We start from the raw sequence: 20,994 nt of genomic DNA on the forward strand, positions 1-20,994 counted from the left end.
TTTAAAAGAGATTTGTGTTTAAATTATATGGACTCCACTCATTCCGTCATTGAAGTGTGTAACATACATTACATAAAAATTGTAATTTGTTTGCACTCAACATATTTTGTCTTCTTCAATGCGGTTCAGACAGGCAAAACCTAAAAAAATTATTGCCACTGCATGCTGACTGTGTTCCTATTCTTTTGAGCATATTTTTGGACAGACTAGAGTAGACCAAAAGCAGTGGCCTATTTATGAACAAATCTCCCGGGTCTTCTTGAACAAGACAGGGATGGCTGACATTTGACTGCATGTCACTCAAAGCAAAGCTACAGCACAACACACAAAGGCAGTGAAGGCACCTGCCTATGTGTGGTTGATTGATTGTTGTTGTGTGGTAAAAAATAAATAGGAAAGTGCTCTTTAAAGGGAAATTTCACACAGGAATTTTAGGCTTGATATTGCGTAATTGACCTTAGACAGTAGGCCTATAGTATAGATTCAGAAAATCAACAATGGCATATTCATCCACACATGCATGCATGTTGCGTACACGCACGCACGCACACACACACAGACGCACACACAGACGCACGCACGCACGCACACACGCACGCTTCTGTCTTGCTGTTGTGCTGTAAAATGGCAAGCAATGTCAGGAGGTTTGGGGTGGCTGTTTTGCTGCTCTTTCGTTGACAGACAGTGTAATGATGCCCTACAGAGGAGTCCCACTAGGTCTCAGAGCTGCCATACACTCTCCCTTACACAGCCCATGAATGCCAATCAGCTGACACTCTCCAAGCACTGGCTTCTCACCTGTCTCTGTGTGTGTGTGTGTGTGTGTGTGTGTGTGTGTGTGTGTGTGTGTGTGTGTGTGTGTGTGTGTGTGTGTGTGTGTGTGTGTGTGTGTGTGTGTGTGTGTGTGTGTGTGTGTGTGTGTGTGTGTGTGTGTGTGTGTGTGTGTGTGTGTGTGTGTGTGTGTGTGTACACACCCATGCATATATGGCTCACTGTGTGGCATGTGTGCATTTGACTATATGTTTTCTGCCTGTCTGTGTGCCGCATGCGTACAGCCGTTGGATTGATTTATCTTTCTGTTTTTTTGGCAGGCCTTGCTAAGCCAATGGGGCTGGTGGAGGGTCCTGGGGGTTTGGGCCAGGGCGGAGCGGCAGCCACTCTGGGCGAGGACAGTCTGAACGACGCTGAGGGGAAATACGAGGAGTACGGCTACAACGCCCAGCTCAGCGATCGAATTTCCCTCGACCGAAGCATCCCAGACTACAGGCCCAAGAAGTAGGTTCACTATATTGCCGTTTTCTCTATGTGAAGCTCTTCTCTTTAACCATTAAGGACTGGAACACATTTGTGTCATCTTAGCTTTTCACCACTTTAATGAATAATGAATGGCATTTTTATAGGACTTTTCCAAGTGCTCAAAGCGCTTTACAATGGTTCATTCATTTGTGTCATACATTGGGAGGTGAAACGGCGAACAGTCGATGCCAGCGTCCTCACTTCCCACATTCACACACCAATTGTGAAATGCAGGCTCAAACTACAGCTGGTTAACTCGCTGTTTACAGTACATTATGTGGTCCCCAGTTTTATTCTGTAAATAATATCTAAATATGCTTCAATGGGGATATTATGAAGGCCTCTTCATATTTTATTATCCCATCTTATAGTTTTCATTATTATTATTATTATTATTATTATTATTATTATTAATGATAATAATAATAACATTGAGGATCTCACAAAATGTGAATAGTGACTGTGAGAAATAAACCTTCTTGATTCTTGACTCAAATAACTTCCATTATTGTTTAATAATATCGCTGCTCATTTTCACGTTGTCGCCAGGCGTCTCAGCCGTCCATATCACTCAGTGTAGGCTAGCTGCTATTGGAAATGAATGACGCTTTGCCACTTGTTGTCGCTGCCAATGTGAGTGTGGGGTTATTCCATTTGCCTCTTCTGTTGCCTTTCTTCCGTCAGTCCAACTCAGTGCAAAAGGCCAGAGGGAAGTGTGCCTATATCTCAGTGTGCCTCGCCTCCTCATCCAGAGGGAAGTCTATATCTAGGGTGCCTCGGAGCTGCACAAAAAAAGAAATTGCTTCAGACACGCATAATCCTGTCATGAAATGACTGTCAGTCCCGGACTGCCAAGGTGACAGCGATAGTCACAGAGCACAAGCTCATAATGTAATGGGAAAAACAAAAGGGTCCTGGAAATCGTTTTCCTTTTTATAAGAGACAACCCAATGGATTCCCACAAAGAATCGTAATGGTCTTTTTAAATACATTTTATATTTAGGACTCACTGTGATACAGTGACTTGGGGGAGGAGTGCTGTAGGAGTCAGGGCGTAGGGGGCTAATCGGGCTGCCAGTGGTGCTTAAATCAAGGTGTAAAGAGAATAATGCTGAAAGGCAGAGAAAGCCAAGCAGAGGTAACATTGATGGGCAGGGAGAGAGAGGGTTTCTGTACAGGTTTTCGGTGGTGGGTAACAGGTTAATTTCATCCCACATCACTTTGTTCTCTGCTGTTGCCTTTTTTGAAATGTGGGAAATGTTATTTTTTTGTACAGAGACAAGGGAGGAGGAAGGAAGAGAGTAAAAAGAAGCACTACTAATTAATAATGTCAGCTCAGAGCCAAGGCACTGCTACTGGAACGGACGTGCATGAAGGAGGGGTGGGGTTAGCCTTAATGACCCTTTATTCAATTGACTAATTCAACAGGAAATGGAAGCTGTTAAAGGAAAAGGCAGTACCCAGTGTGCCCTTTGATGGTCGAGGGGTTGAGAGACCCTCTGCTTGTAGGCCTACAAAATCAACTCTTAAACTGCCTTCGGATTGAATCGTGCATTCGAGCATTTCTCCATCTGTGGTTAAAATCGCTCAAGCTGGCTACCTAATTAAAGAAATAATGTATATAAAAGACAATTGCGGAGGATTGCCCAATCTCTCTTTAAATATATAAAGAAGGAGATGCGCATGTGTCAGCAGGTTTGCATCTAATATACAGTAGGTTTGAATGAAACTAGTGTTGAACTAATGTTTCTGTGGACACATTTGGCACTTATTTCACAGGGCTGTGACCACATAGTATGCCATGTGTGTGTGTGTGTGTGTGTGTGTGTGTGTGTGTGTGTGTGTGTGTGTGTGTGTGTGTGTGTGTGTGTGTGTGTGTGTGTGTGTGTGTGTGTGTGTGTGTGTGTGTGTGTGTGTGTGTGTGTGTGTGTGTGTGTGTGTGTGTGTGTGTGTGTGTGTGTGTGTGTCTGTGTCTGTGTCTGTGTCTGTGTGTGTCGCCTCTGTTCCACAAACTGAATTGTTTACGCTCCCATAACCAGGCACACGCATGCTGAGGTGTGCGTATGTAAACAGAACATGGAAGTAATTTCTGACAGTAAATATATAAATAAAAACATCTTACTATAGGAACAAACTTTATGGCAGGATTCAGGAACATTTGTCATGGAACACAAATATATAATACACCTCAAAGAGAAACTAGAGAGTCTCTTTTTCTATCTCTATATGAGTAGATTTGTGTCCACGCTCCACATAAACCGTTTGATTTTCCAGCGCCTTTCTGCCATGCATTTCCATGATAAAGATGCACTGGAGCCCTCCTCTCCCAGTGCTACATTTTAGCTCTCTCTGCGTCCAACATTTTCTGTAGAAAATAGTCTGTACAAATAGCCTCTGTACAATTTGACCTGTGCATTTTATTTGTATTTGCATAAAAAGTATGTAATTTAATATTTTCATTGAGAACTTGCACACACTTTTCCCACTGACTACCGGTAAGTCAGAGAATAAGAGATGACAGCAGTTTGTGACACCATCCTGTAACTGGACATTACAGTATAAACATCTTAACCTAACCCATATCTGTCACATGTTATGTTACTGTGGATACTGTGGATGGATGGATCAAAATTGTCATTCTGATTCAGGAAATACATTTCTTCTATCTAGAATTTTAGTGTGATGGTCTTATGCAGAGTGACTTTCAGAGAGTAAAATAGCAGCGAAGTGTTTTTCTCAAGAACTTACAGGTCTGAAAAATATTACCTGATACACACAGTTAGATGATACAGTAGATTACAATGCCGTATTCAGTACAATGGGAGGTTCTGTAATTTGTAGGCAGTTGCAACGTACTGTAGAGGTGCAGTCTAATGGGCTTTTAATTTAAATGTGTGAGTCATTGAACAGAGAGGTCTTTGATGACCGTAGGGCAGGCAAGGCCTCGCTGCCATGATGGAAGATCTTCTCTTTTGGGGCCCTACTTTCTGCCCTGGCGCAATGCGGTGCTGTCATTGCTATGTCCCAAGCCATCCAGTTGTCATCTTTACAGTACACCCAGCGCTGATGTTGTCTAAATACCAAATGATCCTGCGCATATTTAGTGCTCATGGTGTTCTGGTCCTAAATGAGGTATGGTGTGATGCAGTCAGGGCGCACTGCTATCTTTGCACTAAGACCAGCTTCAAGGTGTTGTTATCATCCAAATTCAACACAATAACACTGAATGTTCAGCATTTATGACATTTCTGAGGGACTCCGCATTGAGATTAATGATCTGGATCAGATTATCAATATTAATAATATTATTATTAATATTAATATTGTTGTCAACTCTAAGTACTGGACCCTCGTCTGGTTTGACAGACAGGTAGTGTGTTCAGGCTGGGTGGTGTGTGATAATCCGGTTGAAGTATTCCTTCGGTACGGCGACTGTGGCGGCGGGCCCGGGAGAACAATAACGCGACACGAGACAGTATCACGCTAAAGGTTCACAAAGTTTATTACACAAACAGGAACATATATAGTGTTGGATCATAATGACCATGATCTGAACAAGATATCAGACATAATAACGTGCCTACTGCAGCAAGGCTGACCTTGCTGTCACCGAGATGTCTCTCGTAGCCTAACTATAAAGTATGCTACAGTTCAGGCAGTACACAATACATATCAAGTACACTGTGTCTCACGTTCAAGTACACAGACATGGACGATCATGATTATAACAAATATTAATATTAATATTAATACTAATATTATTGTCAATATTAATAATAGTAATATTAATACCAGTAATAATAATACCAGTCATAATAATAATAATAATAAACAACACACAGGACATTATGGCTAGGCTTTGTCATGGTTTATTTGGTGGTTTTAGAAAAGTTGTTGATAGCTAGTAGTTTACTCTGTCTCTGCTGTTGTTGACTGCAGTAATTTATTGTAACCTCTTGTAATGACACATTTTAGTTGGTTCAATTGGCCTTAAGTTGTGACATTAAAATACATATCTCCAAGTCAGAGAAGTTTCTCTTCTTGGCCTTATTCCGCTTATAATGTCCTAAACTTGAGGGCCTAGGTCTCTGGAATGAGAATATTTAAGGGGGCGATATTTTAAATTGTCATAAATCACACGTGAGCTCTGTTGTGAGATGATTCCTGTGGTTGGATCTGCGTTGGTTTCTATGTTAGATTGATGAATGAGTGCCTCTCTCTCTCTCTCTCTCTCTCTCTCTCTCTCCTCTCTCAGTCACTAGATAAGATATTGATTGCATGCCCCCCCCCTTCCTTGCAGTGGAGGGCTTCCCCCTCCACTGCACATTACTGTGGAACCTAATCATACTAATTACAGTTGCTATCAGCTTTTGCTGCGGTTTGGATTTGTCAAGAGACCGTTTGAGGTTCTATATATAAACCTATTATCCCCGCATTCACTGCCTGCTGCCTCACCAGTAACTTCCAGTGGTTGACCTTCTTACCTGATATATGGAGGATAATAATCTGACTGAGGCTGGGTTAACATGACCATGGCTCACCCAAGACACTCTGGTCATGAGGATAGCAGGTCCCATCTGCGGCACTGACACCTCAGTGATATCTGATGTTTGTCCATCAGATATATGGCTTGAGCAAGACACTGACTGAAGCCATGCCTGCACACTTGCTGTAAGTCACCCTGGAGAAGAGTGACAAATGGCTCAATGAAAATGGTGTAATTTGTGTCCTGGTGGCTCAAATCCAGCTCTTGACCTCTTTATGTCTCATCCCATGTCCCTTAATTCACTCATTGCTCTACACTGCTCTGTTAAAGGAGGCATTGGATCAAAGTAGGTGGAGGAATGCCATCAACATGTATTGGTTTGATTAAATACATTTTCCTCGCCTGAGCTTATGGCTTACTTTTTATTTCCACTTATGTAGCCTAATATCAACACCATAGATGTTGTCACCCAGTGCAGCGTGTTTGTGATTTGTATTTTGTCAAAATTGTGTTTGAACCCCCAAATCTATTGAAGCATAAAGGATGATGTGCTTCCCAGAGGGGTGGGGTGGGGTGGATGGTATTTGTCTATCTGTTGAAGTGCGTTAACCAAATATGAGGAGTGCATGTGTTGGACCTGAGAAGTAGGCCTACCTCATTTCCTAAGCCTCTGATACACCCGAAATGGGATCGACAAGGTCACAATGGGGCGGAGAAGCAGGACATTTATAAACAAAAGTATCTCTCTTTCAATCCCCTTCTCTCTCCCTCTTGCCACAAATTGTTGCTCTTTTCCGACATCTGCATTTATCACTCTGGACGGGGAGCCGCAAAAATGACAAGCCAAACGATTATCTTTCTGAGAGGAGCGCTTTCCCCGATTCGAAAGTAGCTTCGGTCTTTCTTGTAGCCATGCAGGTTATAGGAGGTTAATGTGAAATTTCAGTGAGTAACAGTGCCCAGTAGAGTGGGGAGAAAGGCGGATGGGAATGGTTGGGCTTTATAGCAGACCGGCCACGGAAAGGAGGAGGAGCAGCAGGAGAAGGAGGAGGTGTGATGGGGATATGTCTTAATCTAGCGCTCTGTTTCTGTCAAAGCTTGTTCCAGGTCAAATTATGAGCACTGGCCGGTGAGCTCAGTCCCATTACAAACAGATGAGCCGATCGCTCATCCTGTTACGGTCTTACAAGGTTCCACCACGCTCCCGCAGACAGGTACAAATTTAAGGTTGAGCGATGTCCCAAATTGGATCCAGTAACTAGGGCAATGGAACAGCAATATCACTTTACGATCTCGACACTGAAATCCGGGGGCTGGAGAACCACAGCTCAACTAGGAGCGATGAGAGGGCTGCCAAGTGCCCGCTCTCTGATTCTCACAAGACATTACTATGGTAATATTCATTAAACATGGGCTTGTGGACGCAACTTATAACCAAACGGGAGCGAAACATACATCATTCTTTTGCAGCACACTTGTCGTATAGCCACAATGGGAAAGCTGCAGCGCCCACAAAAAGAGGGGGAACAATCCCCCCTCCTCAGTACTTGCTGCCAGATTTGTCATCGTATTTATAGAGCTGGCAAGCCTGATTGAGAGAGGCAATAGAAAATGCCATGAGCGGGAACAAAGGAACGTTGCTGAGGGAGAGGCAGGGAGACATGGGAAGGGATTGAAGTGATACAGTGAAAGGGGTATCAATCAAAACACTTGTGTGTCTACTCTCATGTATACAGAAAAGTGGCAATGGGCTCAATAGACAGACCTGAACAGTATTCTCCAGTATGCACTGTACAAGTACTGTGGTTCAACAGTTCTTTCATGAACTCTAGGTCAGATTTATGTATTTCTATTATGTAATGTAGGTAGGCTACACTTGTGCTCAAGAGGAACTTGACTACAAACAGCTTATGGAAACAGACTTGTAGAAAGTGGTGCTCCACAGAGCACATAACTCCACCAGTCTAGCAGTCGCCAGGACCAGAGGAAGCTGCAGAGGGAAATAACTGTCATAATGTCTATGACACACAGTGAAACCTTTCATATTTAATCTGTACTCGATATGAATATAGATTACTATCTGAAGCGACATGTTGATCAGCTTGTCTAATTGGTAGCCATTTGGAGGTGAGTTTATGACCAGGCACCCTGGAAGCTGCAGGGTGGCTGGGATTGGCGGTTCTGGCGAACCAGATCTCCATTAGGCCTATCACTATCACGCAAGTGCTTTTCTCTCCTATTCAGCACTGAGTACGGGTCTTCTCAGATCCACTGGGGTAGATAAACAGACCTGGGACCCGAGGTAATGAAATCTGAACCAACACAGACCTGATTGACCATGGACCAAAGAATGTTGTCCGAGGTTGGATAATGAGGGCAATGTAGATTCTTGATTATTGAAAATTGGATGATAATTTCGACAGATTTACCATTTGATCAGCACATGTCAACAAGGAACTGCAATGGCAAGCAGACAGAATATCTTGTAATATGTAATATGTAATTTTGCCAATAACATTTATTGTAACAGGTTGCATTGTAAGACAGTTTGTTGTCCATTTCGCTATAGTTGAATCATTCTCTTCTTTTATTCTTTCATAATTGTAACATTTTCTCTTACCACGTCTCATTGTTTGAAGATGAAAACCTGCTTACATGGGCCACACATTATATAATTACAAACACAACACACATGCATGCATGCATGACAGGGATCAACAATATAAATAGCCTGATGGCCCGAAGTACTATTTAAGCAGAACAGACTTTGCACTTGCCCACTTGGGCCAGTAGAAATAATGCTTTAAATGTTCCCAGAGGGCCAGTGCCAAATTTCCCTTAATGTCAACCCCAGCTCACGCACACACATGCACACAAACACACAGGCATGAACACAAATACACACACACGCACACGCACCACACACACTACAACTCCCATCTGAACCACCTAAGCCTCCGGGGGGTTGAGATGGAAGGATGTAACATTAGCGCCACACTGGGATCCATCTGCTGTGAGGCTGTCATGTACCACCTCCTGTCCCCCGCCCCCCTGTCTCCACTCATGTCTTTGGATGCTGCAGACACAAGCTCATATCTTGCTCCACCATGCAGGGCACCAGGCCACTACACACACTCAGAGCATGGTGCCAGGCCAGCTCCTCCCAGATGGCTCATAGACAGAGAGATAGAGAGAGACCTGCATACTTGTTACTTTGACCTCACCACTCACTTTACATTGGGAAGATTGAATGGGACTGACAGCTCTGTATTTGTCTGGGAACCATTTGCAAGCATATGCCTCTTGTTCATGCTGGCATGTTGAGCGCAGTCATGCAGTAGTAGCCATTATAATAGTCCCTTATCCTATCCTACATCTCCCGCCTCTATCCTAAGCGCCACCAGTGGGGCAGTAGCCACCATGGTCTATTCTCTCTGTTGCAGATGGAGGCGAATACGTGCACGGTTTCATAAAACACTCAACCTTTCAAATTCTTAATAGCAGAGCATTCAAAGAGGCAACAGTTTAGAGTAGCCTAGATGAAGATCAGAAGAATCAGAACCATTAAATAATAAATCAGAGAATCATTAAATAATAAATTATTGAATGCAATAAAGTATAATCCACTTTGTAGATAGCATTGGATGAATTCGGAAAAGTGGTAATGAAACACTACTAAAGTATCACAGAAATTGTAAATAACTAAATATACAGTATAATTGCTTCATTGTAATTCATGGCAAAACACTGAATAAGATGAGGTGAAAATATGCAGAGACGTAGTGTGTATGTGCGGAAGTGTTAGTCATAGCAAATTAGCATGGTGTGGAACATTGAACATGTGTGTTCATGGTTACCATGGTAATCAGCCAGGCGGTTCTCTACATCCAAGGCCATAATGTTCTTCAACTTCAAAGCTACAATATGCCTCTTGGAAAAAAAAATAGAAACTAAAACAAAATAATGGTACATGACTGAACATGAGAATTCCCAACGATAGGGAGATTAGGTAGGCTATTAATATCAACAGAAATCATTTACATGATCACATGTGCCTGTGTTTATGATTACATGCATGCTCATGCATGAGTGTGCATATTTGTGTGCGTGGGATGGGGAGAGAGAGAGAGAGAGAGAGAGTAAGAACGTATATTTATTCATTTCTGTGGTCGTGTGTGTGATTTTTTTCATTAACTGGGTCATTGAAAATGGCATCATAAAATTGCCTTCCAATCAACAAAGCAGTTACCATGACATTCTGGCATGAGGAGAAAGTGTGACACAACAGAACAGAGAGAGAGAGAGAGATAGAGAGAGAGAGAGAGAGAGAAGGCAGATACAATATTTTAAGTGAATGGCAGACGATGAGAGCCTACAGTGGCGAGAGAGAGAGAGAGAGAGAGAGAGAGAGAGAGAGAGAGAGAGAGAGAGAGAGAGAGTAGGGGTAGAGAGAGGTAGAGAAGCAGAATGTGAATGAGAGTGGTAGAGAGGCCATTAGCAAATTAGAGTTATAGAGAAAGAGAGTAAAGGTAGAGAGCCACTGAGCCAGAGAGAGGCAAACAGAGTGAGCGAGGCAGAGGTAGAGAGAAACGGAACAGTCTAATCAGTGGTTACAGTCTGTTTTCCGCTTGGGAGCAGATTTCTCCTGCTGGCTTCCTGGATTGTGAAGGGAGACTACGACAAAGAGAAGAGATTTTTCCTCTACACAGCTCGTCTGCCTCTGACATCCTCGTCTCTCAGACAGTCATTTAACCATAAGCTCTAGGGGTCTCATTTCTGAAAGGCACTAGGTCCATTTGGAACCTCAATATCTACGCTTTTAGCTCCGAGATGAGGTTCCGTGGCAGGATATCCCTGCACAGGTCGAAATGGGATCGAGCAGTCCACAAACAGTTTCGAAAACCCTTTTCGCAGTATCGTTTCCAAAAAGTAAAGTTATCAGAACCGAGATACAGTTGATAAACTTCACACAGGAACGTAACATTTTAAGTGAGGGGTGAACAACTGCTTAAATCAGGCTTAAATAAAATGTAGTCCAGTCAACCCCGCCTGCATGCGCAGTACTGCTTCCGTAAGATTACATTGGGAAAACATGGTACTCGCTGGCGGTTGTTTCACCCCTGACTTAAAATGTAAATGTATCTCGGTAAATGTAAATGTATCTCGGTTCTGATATCTTTACTTTTTGGAAACTACCGGTATACTAAAAACGTTAATTGACTCAGCAATGCAAGGACTCATTGACACAGCAAGGTTGATTGGCTCATTGGCTGCCCCAGTAATAATCGTGATTATGTTCAGCTTGCATGCTTTTCTCACTCAGTTCTCTGCTTAGTTTGACCTGAGGAGCTGTGTTTTATTTTTCTCGACGGCTCAACCCCATTTCGACCTGTGTATGGATATCCTGCCACGGAACCTCATCTCGGAGCTAAAGCATACTTTGAGGTTCCAAACAGAGCTACTTCTGCACATACTGTACATTTTTGGTGCTTTTGATTTTTGTGGCAAAATCAACACATTTTTGGGTTAGGACAGAACTATGGTATTCGCTTTGGAATAACGCCTCAAGTGAAATAATATTTATGTATATTAAATGAGCCCTATAGGCTCCTATACTTTAGCTATCGTAGCTTGCATGTCTAATGCTACTATAGTGTGTGTGTGTGTGTGTGTGTGTGTGTGTGTGTGTGTGTGTGTGTGTGTGTGTGTGTGTGTGTGTGTGCGCGCGCGTGCATGCGTGCATGCGTGTGCGTTTATTTATCACATTTAACTTCAATCTTCATGTAATTAATCTGTTGAGTATGAGCTTCAAGATCCCTGATCAGAGCCCTCTAAATGCATACTGATCATATCATAATACATAATCTCCACATAGTTTATGCAAAGATTGATTATACTCTCTGAACTCTCTGCAATGTGAAGTACTATCCCCACTCAACCATGCATATCAATATACCCCCATAACAGTGTCCCCAAGATAAATTCATGTACTGTACATGTACTGAGCTTTTCAGAAGAAAGCTTGTGATTTACAAAAAGAGAACTGATGGTGTAATTTTAAAACATATGCCTCAATGAGAAATTTAGCATTCTACTCCAGAGTTAGTGTCGAAGTGTCCTTGAGCAAGACACTGGACCATAATTGCTCCTGATGAGCAGGTTGCTGAATGTGTGTGAATGGGTGAATGTATGTAAAGCACTTTGGATAAAAGCGCTATATAAATGCACCATTTACCATTTTTACTCTTTGATACCTACTACTTAAAGTGTACGTACGTACAGTACAGTATGTCACATACTGTATGTGGTGTCACTGGTGTGACACACAGTTCTCCCATCTTCCAAGAGTCACAGTGCAGCCAAGGCTGGGAGCTGGGGCATCCGGTTAGTGCAGGCCAGGGGTAAAGCTCCTTCCCACTATGGTGGACATTGGTGTTTGATTCCTCCATGGTTCCTCGCTGGGCACTCAACAAAACACAACAAACACAATTGGCTACTTTTGCGGGTGAGAATCTGGCAGGAGAGGGTGACCTCTCTCGCTGCACTATAGCACCTGATACAGGTTGGTTGGGTTGCATGTTCAGCAAGGGAGCAGAATTGGGAGGGATAGCATGTTCCTCCTGGTGAAACTACTCACTGTAAGGTGAAAATAAGCCAACTCCATGTATATCAGAGGAGACGTGGTTGTCTCTACACCCTCCCAAAAACCAATATAGTGCAGCATGTGTTGGCAGTGACAGGGACTATGGCCTATGGGAGAATTGGCAATGACTAAATTGCTGTGCGTTCTTGGTGACGCTTGGCTTACACTGACCCTCTTGGAGATTTGAGCGGTAGAGAAGACTTGAGGTGTCTTATCCTCGCTGCGGTGTTGAGAGGCGTGTAGAGAGGGGCTGTAGTCAGTTCAGTTCTGGGTTGCCTCACGGTCTCTGGGAACCGGCCGCTGTGGCACTGAGTCTACCCAGAATGGCTCCTCTGGTGTGGGGACAGAAGTCACCCAGGGCCTGGTCAGTGAAGGAGAGCTGTGGGGGGGGAAGGGACATGTGTCTACCTTCCCTACTCCTTCGCCAGTAGTTGAGGTAGAGAGCCCGGAAGAGAGAGAGGTGGCTGCTTGGACAGCCATCTTATATCGAAGAGGCGGAGACTAGTGGTCCTTGTCATGCAAGGAACTGCAGGATGTGTGTGAGCTGTCAGGGGTGGCACTGCCCCTCTGCTTAAAGCCCAAAGTACTACTTCTGCATTAAACAGTCTTAGGGAACTCCTGTTAACACATCTGACTGAATATTTGGAATCAGCATGAATTTACACATGTGGAGATATCAAACAGTACAGTCGTATGTCAATTAGAAGTCAGAATATAATTATTTACAGACACACATCACCTTAATTCAACACAATATATATATATTGTTGAACCCCAATACATAGTATACAAATATATATATGCGTGGTTCAAAGGCATAATACATGAGCAGTTTTATTCAAATTGTTCGCTTTCCACTGGAGAGTATCAGAGAAGTTTACTCTGATATTAAGTGTCTCCACTTTGTGTCCTGCAAATGCTATCAGCATCCTGCATTCCAATGGGCAATAAAACTCGTATTACGTAGGGGTCCTGGTTCAGCCCCCCTCCCTTGTTTAGGTTGGTGGAACCCAAACTCATTCTCAGCACACCAAGCAGTGTCCCTGAGAACATGGGGGGGGTTTGTGTACCTTGCCTGTGTTCATAGGTTATGAACAAAATCCATCTGTGTTCATATCTGTCCTGGCCACGCTACACTGGGCACTCAACAAAACACAACAAACACAATTGGCTACTTTTGCGGGTGAGAATCTGGCAGGAGAGGGTGACCTCTCTCGCTGCACTATAGCACCTGATACAGGTTGGTTGGGTTGCATGTTCAGCAAGGGAGCAGAATTGGGAGGGATAGCATGTTCCTCCTGGTGAAACTACTGTACACTGTAAGGTGAAAATAAGCCAACTCCATGTATATCAGAGGAGACGTGGTTGTCTCTACACCCTCCCAAAAACCAATATAGTGCAGCATGTGTTGGCAGTGACAGGGACTATGGCCTATGGGAGAATTGGCAATGACTAAATTGGGGAGAAAGAAGAAGAAGAAAAAGGACTCGGAGCTATTGCTTATTTATGAAATGGAAGTGGGTCTTCAAACTAAATCTTAGGAGAGTGCTGTACGTGCTTTTGCCCTGAGGGCTTTGTTTCCGTGAAACAAAATGATGTTGGACACATTAAATCAAAAATTCAAAAGCTACCCACATTGAGCTGGAATACCATTTATTTTTTCATGTGTGATTTATGTGCCCTTCTCTCATCGTGTATAAATGCAAATTATTTTGTTCTCTCATATTTTCATATTTTTAATGATTTCACTTTCATAAATTGGCTTAATTTTGGGGATGTCCTCGTCAATTTTTTTCAATTTTTTTCCAGAGTAATGTAAGATGTGTTCACACAACTTGCTGCAGTAAGGCAGTGTCTGCAAAACGACTTCCCCACTGCAGATATTATTGCCTGCTTTTCATTTCAACCATATGCCTCATTGCCCTAAGTGGTATTGGGTTTTTTTCCTAACTGAAGGAACAAGGTACTGATCTACTGTACTGCTGTCCCTAACCAAATAAACCCTAGTGACCCTATTCTGGGTGTATCATAAATAGGCCAACATTCAGCAAAAATAAGCAAACATTCAGCGACAATGACAGATCTACAAGCTCACAGATCAGCTATTTTCCGAGAACATCACAATTTTGTTTGGAGGGGAAAAAGTAGGGGACCATACAGTGTTTTGGGGGAGCCCCAGTCATTGAAGTACTGTATATGTAGTTAAAGTGCCTATAATATTCATTTCTTAATCTCAATCCTCACAGATGTAAACAGTTGACGTATCCGGAGGACCTGCCGCAGATCTCTGTGGTCTTCATCTTTGTGAACGAGGCCCTGTCAGTCATCCTTCGCTCTGTTCACAGTGTGGTCAACCACACTCCTGCCCACCTCCTCAAGGAGATCATCCTGGTGGATGACAATAGTGACAGTGGTAAGAGACATCTTCAATTCATAATTGGAATACATATCATTGCTGTCAGACAAAACTGATACTTTGACAACCTACAGTATAGCAAAATGATCAAAATTTAATTATGCTTTAAGTAGCATGTGACATGTCAATCTAGGGGGTTTTCAGGAATGAATCCATTCCAAGCATTAGTTTTGCATGAAAAACACTCCTTGGGCTAAAAACGGCCATAACCGGCCGGCATCACATCGGGCACATTTGGGCTAGTGGCTATGGCAGTTTTTACTTTTGTGCCAAATGGGAGTGTTTTTTTCTGCACAGGACAAACGAACTTCCAACAAATACTGTAAGGACTGCTGGAGTAGTGTTCTGATAACCTGTTTGTATTGCATATGATGTTAGAAGGATTATCTGGGGGGCACGGTGGCACAGTCAGTAGTGCTGTCGCCTCACAGCTAGAAGGTCCTGGGTTCGATTCCCGCTGGGGACGCTGTGGGTGCTGGTGGCGTGCTCTCCTCTGTGTCATCAGTGCCAATACCCGAGGCGGGTTTGGCGAAAGGGCCTTTCTGTGTGGAGTTTGCATGTTCTCCCCGTGTCCCCTAGGGTAGGTAACCTCAAGAAAAACATGCAGTAATCTCTATAAACTGCCTCCCCCTGGCCAGCCAGGGCGCCTGATGGAGGGGAAAGGAACTTGTTGGAATAACATGTTCCTTCCACGCGCTACGTCCGGCCAGGGAAACTCCCCTGTCATATGAAAATAATCACCTTGGACTCCTCATGCATAGAAGGAAGCATGAGGTCAGTCCGCTGTCCCCCCATGTTGGCAGAGGAAGTGTAGTGCCCAGGATTAAATTACATAATTTGACACTGGTTGAAAAAATGGGTTGCAAAGTCTTCATGGATTAAAATAAATAAAATAAATAAAATAAATAAAATAAATAAAATAAATAAAATAAATAAAATAAATAAAATAAATAAAATAAATAAAATAAATAAAATAAATAAAATAAATAAATAAGAAGGATTATCTGAATTAAACAAGTTACAGAGAGCAGTAGGATGCTTTTAGTTTCGAGCAAAATATTTGTAAATTTTATACCATTACGCTATCATATTGGTACAGTATGTTCAAATAACGTCAAGAGCCCATTCTTTTGGTAAAGAATTACTTTATTGAATCGACAACGTTTCGATTGTGAAGTTCGAAACGTTATTACCTCCTTCCATAATTGCCTTATTGGCCCTGCACCCACTGTCGAGGTACGTGTAAATAGATATGCTCTCAAATAACGTCAAGAACCTTTACGTTTTTAAAACAAATGCTGAATTGAAGCTGATTGGCACAAATATAATTCTAAAAGTTCTTATCTCTGAATCCAGATGTGTGTGTGCCTTGTGCGTGTGTGCATTTAGGGAGTGCATACTGTAGCATTATTTGCTAAAGATGTGCCATTTGAGAATTTCACACGTCACAAGACAGTGGATTGTTGGTAAATTGTCAGAACATTGCCAGTGCACAAGGAGAGCATTTGCAAAGGTGTTGTTATGCACTGTTTCCCCTATATGCATTATTGTGTGGCGGGCCACCACACAACCACACAATCAGGACCAACCACCACAATATGATTTTTAGTAGGCGACCGTGAATAGGCCAAAAAAGGACCACAAAGAAATTGCCAAAAACCCACAAACAATTTACACACTCCCCCACTATCTCCCCCATATCAGCTTCTGGCTGTTATGTAAAAGCTATTCAAATTATTTTTTTACAATGAAAAGTAGTGTCGAAAAGGGACAAAAGAGAAGAATTAGCAAAGCTAAACAGCTAAACAAAGCTAAACTTTGGGAAAACATGTATTTCCAGAAAAAAACATCAGGAATAGTACAGGGAAGCCTGTTCAATAAAGGAGAGAACACACCAATATGGAATAAGCTAATGTTTATTGGAAATATTTTGGCAGCAGTTTAGCAAGGAGAGATTTGGCAGCAGTTTAGCAAAATCGAAAACGGCAATGGCAATGGCAAAATTATGGCAGAGCATTATTTTGCCAATTAGACTCCAATTGCATTTATTGAATAAGATTAGCTTTTAATAGAGAGAACCCCCCCATTGGAGCATTGAAGTCTAGACGGGGTGGTGGCAGCTGAGCAGATGAACCTCCTTCCTTCTCAACACTAGATGGCAAGGTGGAGTTGGGCATGGACTGAGGTGGGTTGCTTGTTGCAGACTGAAAAGAGAATGGCAAAGTGTCAGAGGCAGAGATATTTAAAGGCAGAGTCAAATCACCTGATTGGCTGCTGCAAAGTGCTAGGATTTGAGAACAGATAATGATGAGCCATGATAGTGCTGAAAGGCCGAATGAAATTAAGCGTTGGTTAAGATCTTCCTTATTGAACCTACGCTAAAAGCTACATAAACTTGTGTTGAAATGGCATATCTGTACATTGATTTGAACCAGCAACCTTTTGCTGGTTCTCTCTATTCAATCATAATGTAGTTTTTCATGAACGGCAACATACACAGCTTCACATGCGTTTGGCAGATTTCCAAAGCGGCCAATAAAGTCAGTATCTATGAAGCCTTGATCCACCTAGGTAGTACAGTATTGTGGTTTGAGCGAGTGTGTGTGTGTGTGTGTGTGTGTGTGTGTGTGTGTGTGTGTGTGTGTGTGTGTGTGTGTGTGTGTGTGTGTGTGTGTGTGTGTGTGTGTGTGTGTGTGTGTGTGTGTGTGTGTGTGTGTGTGTGTGTGTGTGTGTGTGTGTGTGTGTGTGTGTGTGTGTGTGTGTGTGTGTGTGTGTGTGCATTAACTGTTGAGAGAGAGCTAAGAGAGGGAAGTGAAAGGATAGAGAGCCCCTAGGGGCATGCTCTTAATGTAAAAATAGCTGGGGGAAAAAAGACAAAGGGAAGAGGAGATTCTTCTTCTTGTCCTTTGCCCTACTGGTGCCTGCCTACAACAGTCTCCCTGGTGATGTAGGCAAAGACGGTTTGAGTTTGCCTCCACACCTGCAGGGCCCATGGCTGCTGACAATGCTAGCTAGCATCCTCGTCCAAACAGCCTGACTGTTTGGAGAGGCATGGGACTACAGTATGAGCAAGATTCCAGATAACACTTGGCCCCTCCATTACTTGGCATGGAGCACTGGCCCCTGCCTCCCTCAGGCTGCCAGTAGACAAAGAGTGCATAAATAACATACTGAAAGAGGACTGAGCAAGAGTCAACATTGGCCCACCAACCACTCTCCCCTTTGAGGCTCTTAAATTGGCAGCCATTTAAAACCAATGAGCAGGCGAAAATGGCAGCTGAACGCCTCCCCTAATAATGTTGCTCCAACCCGCTCACTGGCAGGTCTCCTCCCATCCAAGGTTGTTATAAAGAGGTGAAAAATTATGATTAATGGGACGTGAGAGTACATGGGGGGCTACAGTGTCATCATCAATTATTTTCCATAATTGTTTCCATGTTGAAAAATGCCCAAATAAAAAAGCAGCTCTACAAGCTTACAAAGCACCACTTCGTGATGTGTTGTTAGCTTGTAGATCAGCTATTTCCGCTATTTTGTTATGTTTTTAAGTATATAACATTATTAAACGTCAGTCATTTCTTTGTATATTTAAGTTATTTGTCATATCTGCCTGACCTGTGCAATTTCTAATTAAAAAGCATAAAGGCTGAACAAAAAAACTGAAATTAAATTTGTATTCATATTTTCCAAAGTTCACAATTAAATCGTTAATCGCAATTATTTGTGTGATAATTAATTGTCAACTTAAATTTGTAATCGTGATTTGTAATCGTAATCGTTTCATCATTATTTTTTAAGGCGACCTGAACCAAATCTACAGTATGCATTGTTTGCTCAATTTTATTTACTTAGCATGAGTGCCACCATTTTTTCCACCCTAAAACATGATCATCAGGTATTATTACAATATAAGGGGGAAGAACTTTTTCCAAAAAGTGTACAGTATTTGTTAAAATCATGCTTTTATGTGGACACGCCCACCAGTTCATTAAGTATGCCTGGTTTGCCTGGTGGGTGGTGATGGGTGGTGATCCACCTGAACTGAAGCCGCACCCACAGCTGTAGTTGTATGATAAAGGGGGAGGGGCTGATAGTGTGGTGTCACTATATTACTGTTTACTTCATTGGCCCATTTGACTGTCAAGGGTTCAGCCGCGGTAATCTGGCCCATGCCAAACAGTGACTATGCGAAGCCCATGACCATTGGCCAAATGGTGGTGCTATAGCACTCAATTGAAAATGCAAACTTTGAACGTGCATAGCTCATGAACCGTTTGACCGTTGGCAATGACACTTTGATACACATACAGTATGTGTCTCCTCATGCCGAACAACTTTCTTGTTCTGACTTTTGATCTCTGACCTTTAGATCACCCGCCATTTTGAATTATATGAAAAACAGTTCAAAAATAAATTTATCTCCTCCCAGGATCTTTGATCAAAATGCACGAAAACTGAAGTTTTTATGAGCCAATGAAAATTGCTGGTTTGTGAAAATTCTTCTTTTGTCCCTAATACATACATGCAGCATCATATGCTTTTGCAACTGTACAGTATGGTAGAGGGTCATGCCAAATAGCACTGAAAGCAGTCTTACTCCAATAGGTCAAAGGGGGGCGCTATGGCAATTTTTTTTTAATGAATCCTTTGAACAGGCATAACTCATGCCTCGTTTGGCCAAAAGTGGTGGCACTTGTTTCCACATGTTCCTTGACTCATGAGGAACAGATCTGTCACTTTGACAAGTAAGTCAGTAGAGCTCTTGCCTTCGGACCACAAGGTTGTGTGTTCAAATCCGGGTCCTGACAACTACGCTTGTCAGTCTTATTTGTGCATATTGTTCTTGTTGCGTATTGTCTTCTTTCTTGGTCCCGCCTTATCGCTGCTTGCAGCTATATTTTTCTCATTCTATTTTACTTAGCATTAACTACTTGAGCCATACGTACTTAGTCATACGATAAATTGCAGCAACGCTGATGCTTCCAGTGTGTTCCAGGTGTTAGCCATGAATCGTGAAACCCCAAATGATATTATCACCAAATTAGCCCGATGATTAACGACTAGCTCACTTATATGCACTTTCACCAGCATTAGATTTGCATACCAAACACCCTGTGAAGCAAATAATTCTCAGGTATTAACCACTTAAGCTCTATTCAAGATTTTTGAGTGGCACTAGCCCCTCCTATGTCCAGCTTTGAGTGTTCGTGTAAACACAAACAGTGAAGACAAAAGTATGTAAACACAAACATTGAAGATGAGAGTGAGGACTGTCTCAAAGTGTGATTGGCAGGCGTGATCGGGTGGGGGATGTGACATTGGTTGAGAATGAGATGATGTACGATGACGTATGATGGTAAGAGCGCCCCTCACTTCACAAAGGTGTGATTTTTGAGGGCAGCTTTTTACCCCACACGTCTCAATAATTGCCATTGACAATGAAAGGACAAATGTGGTCAAATTAACGTCCGCCAAACTTGTCCCCACACGTCTCTCAATTTTCAATTGACAATGAAATGAGTAAATGTGTTGCAACAAACAACAGGCATTCTGATTGGCCAGTATGAGATGATGAATGATGATGTACGATGATAAGAGCACACCTCACTTCACAGGGGTGTGATTTTTGAGGGGTGCTAGCCCCTCCTATATAGGTTTAATGTTTGTTTTTAGTTCAATGTTTGTTTTAAAAACGCCATTGACAATGAAGAGAAAATTTACATCATCTTGTCCCTAACACAAACATTAAATGCCATTAACAATAAAGATAATTTAATGTTTGTTCTGTCACCGTTTGTTTTACATCACCATTACATCACCTAATCATAGCAACATGAGTTAGACTTTAATATATTAGCGCCCCTCACTTCACACAGGTGTGATTTTTCAATAATAGCTGCTCTACATGCTCACGTGCCACGTTGTGAAAGTATGGTTAAAATCCACTTCGAGCTATGCGAAGAAAATCAAACAGCAGAAGAGCTGTGTTTTTTTCATTCATTTTTTTCCATTCATTTTTTTCCAATGGGGTAATGCTAACCATAGATTAATTATTTTCCATTATTTATGTTAACCTCTATGGGAAATAAATAAAATCATTCTGAACACGTTTTAGAACTAAAAAGTGTGGCATTCTATACCCTTACTCATTGT

At 42.4% G+C, this 20,994-nt stretch overlaps 1 protein-coding gene across 1 annotated transcript in view; it reads left to right on the top strand.

Moving 5' to 3' along the window:
- Positions 1 to 1,105: 1,105 nt before the first annotated feature.
- galnt9 (polypeptide N-acetylgalactosaminyltransferase 9) overlaps positions 1,106 to 20,994 on the top strand; it is a gene marked incomplete at its 5' end in the record, with an annotated part of 90,775 nt that continues 70,886 nt past the window's right edge. The window contains 2 exons of the mRNA XM_080765755.1: positions 1,106 to 1,275; positions 14,672 to 14,838. Coding sequence (XP_080621881.1) covers positions 1,106 to 1,275; positions 14,672 to 14,838 — 337 coding nt within the window. The remainder of the gene's footprint in view (positions 1,276 to 14,671; positions 14,839 to 20,994) is intronic.

The sequence above is a fragment of the Protomyctophum bolini genome (genome assembly GCF_963924005.1).
Source record: "Protomyctophum bolini genome assembly, chromosome: 6".
NCBI lineage: Eukaryota > Metazoa > Chordata > Actinopteri > Myctophiformes > Myctophidae > Protomyctophum > Protomyctophum bolini.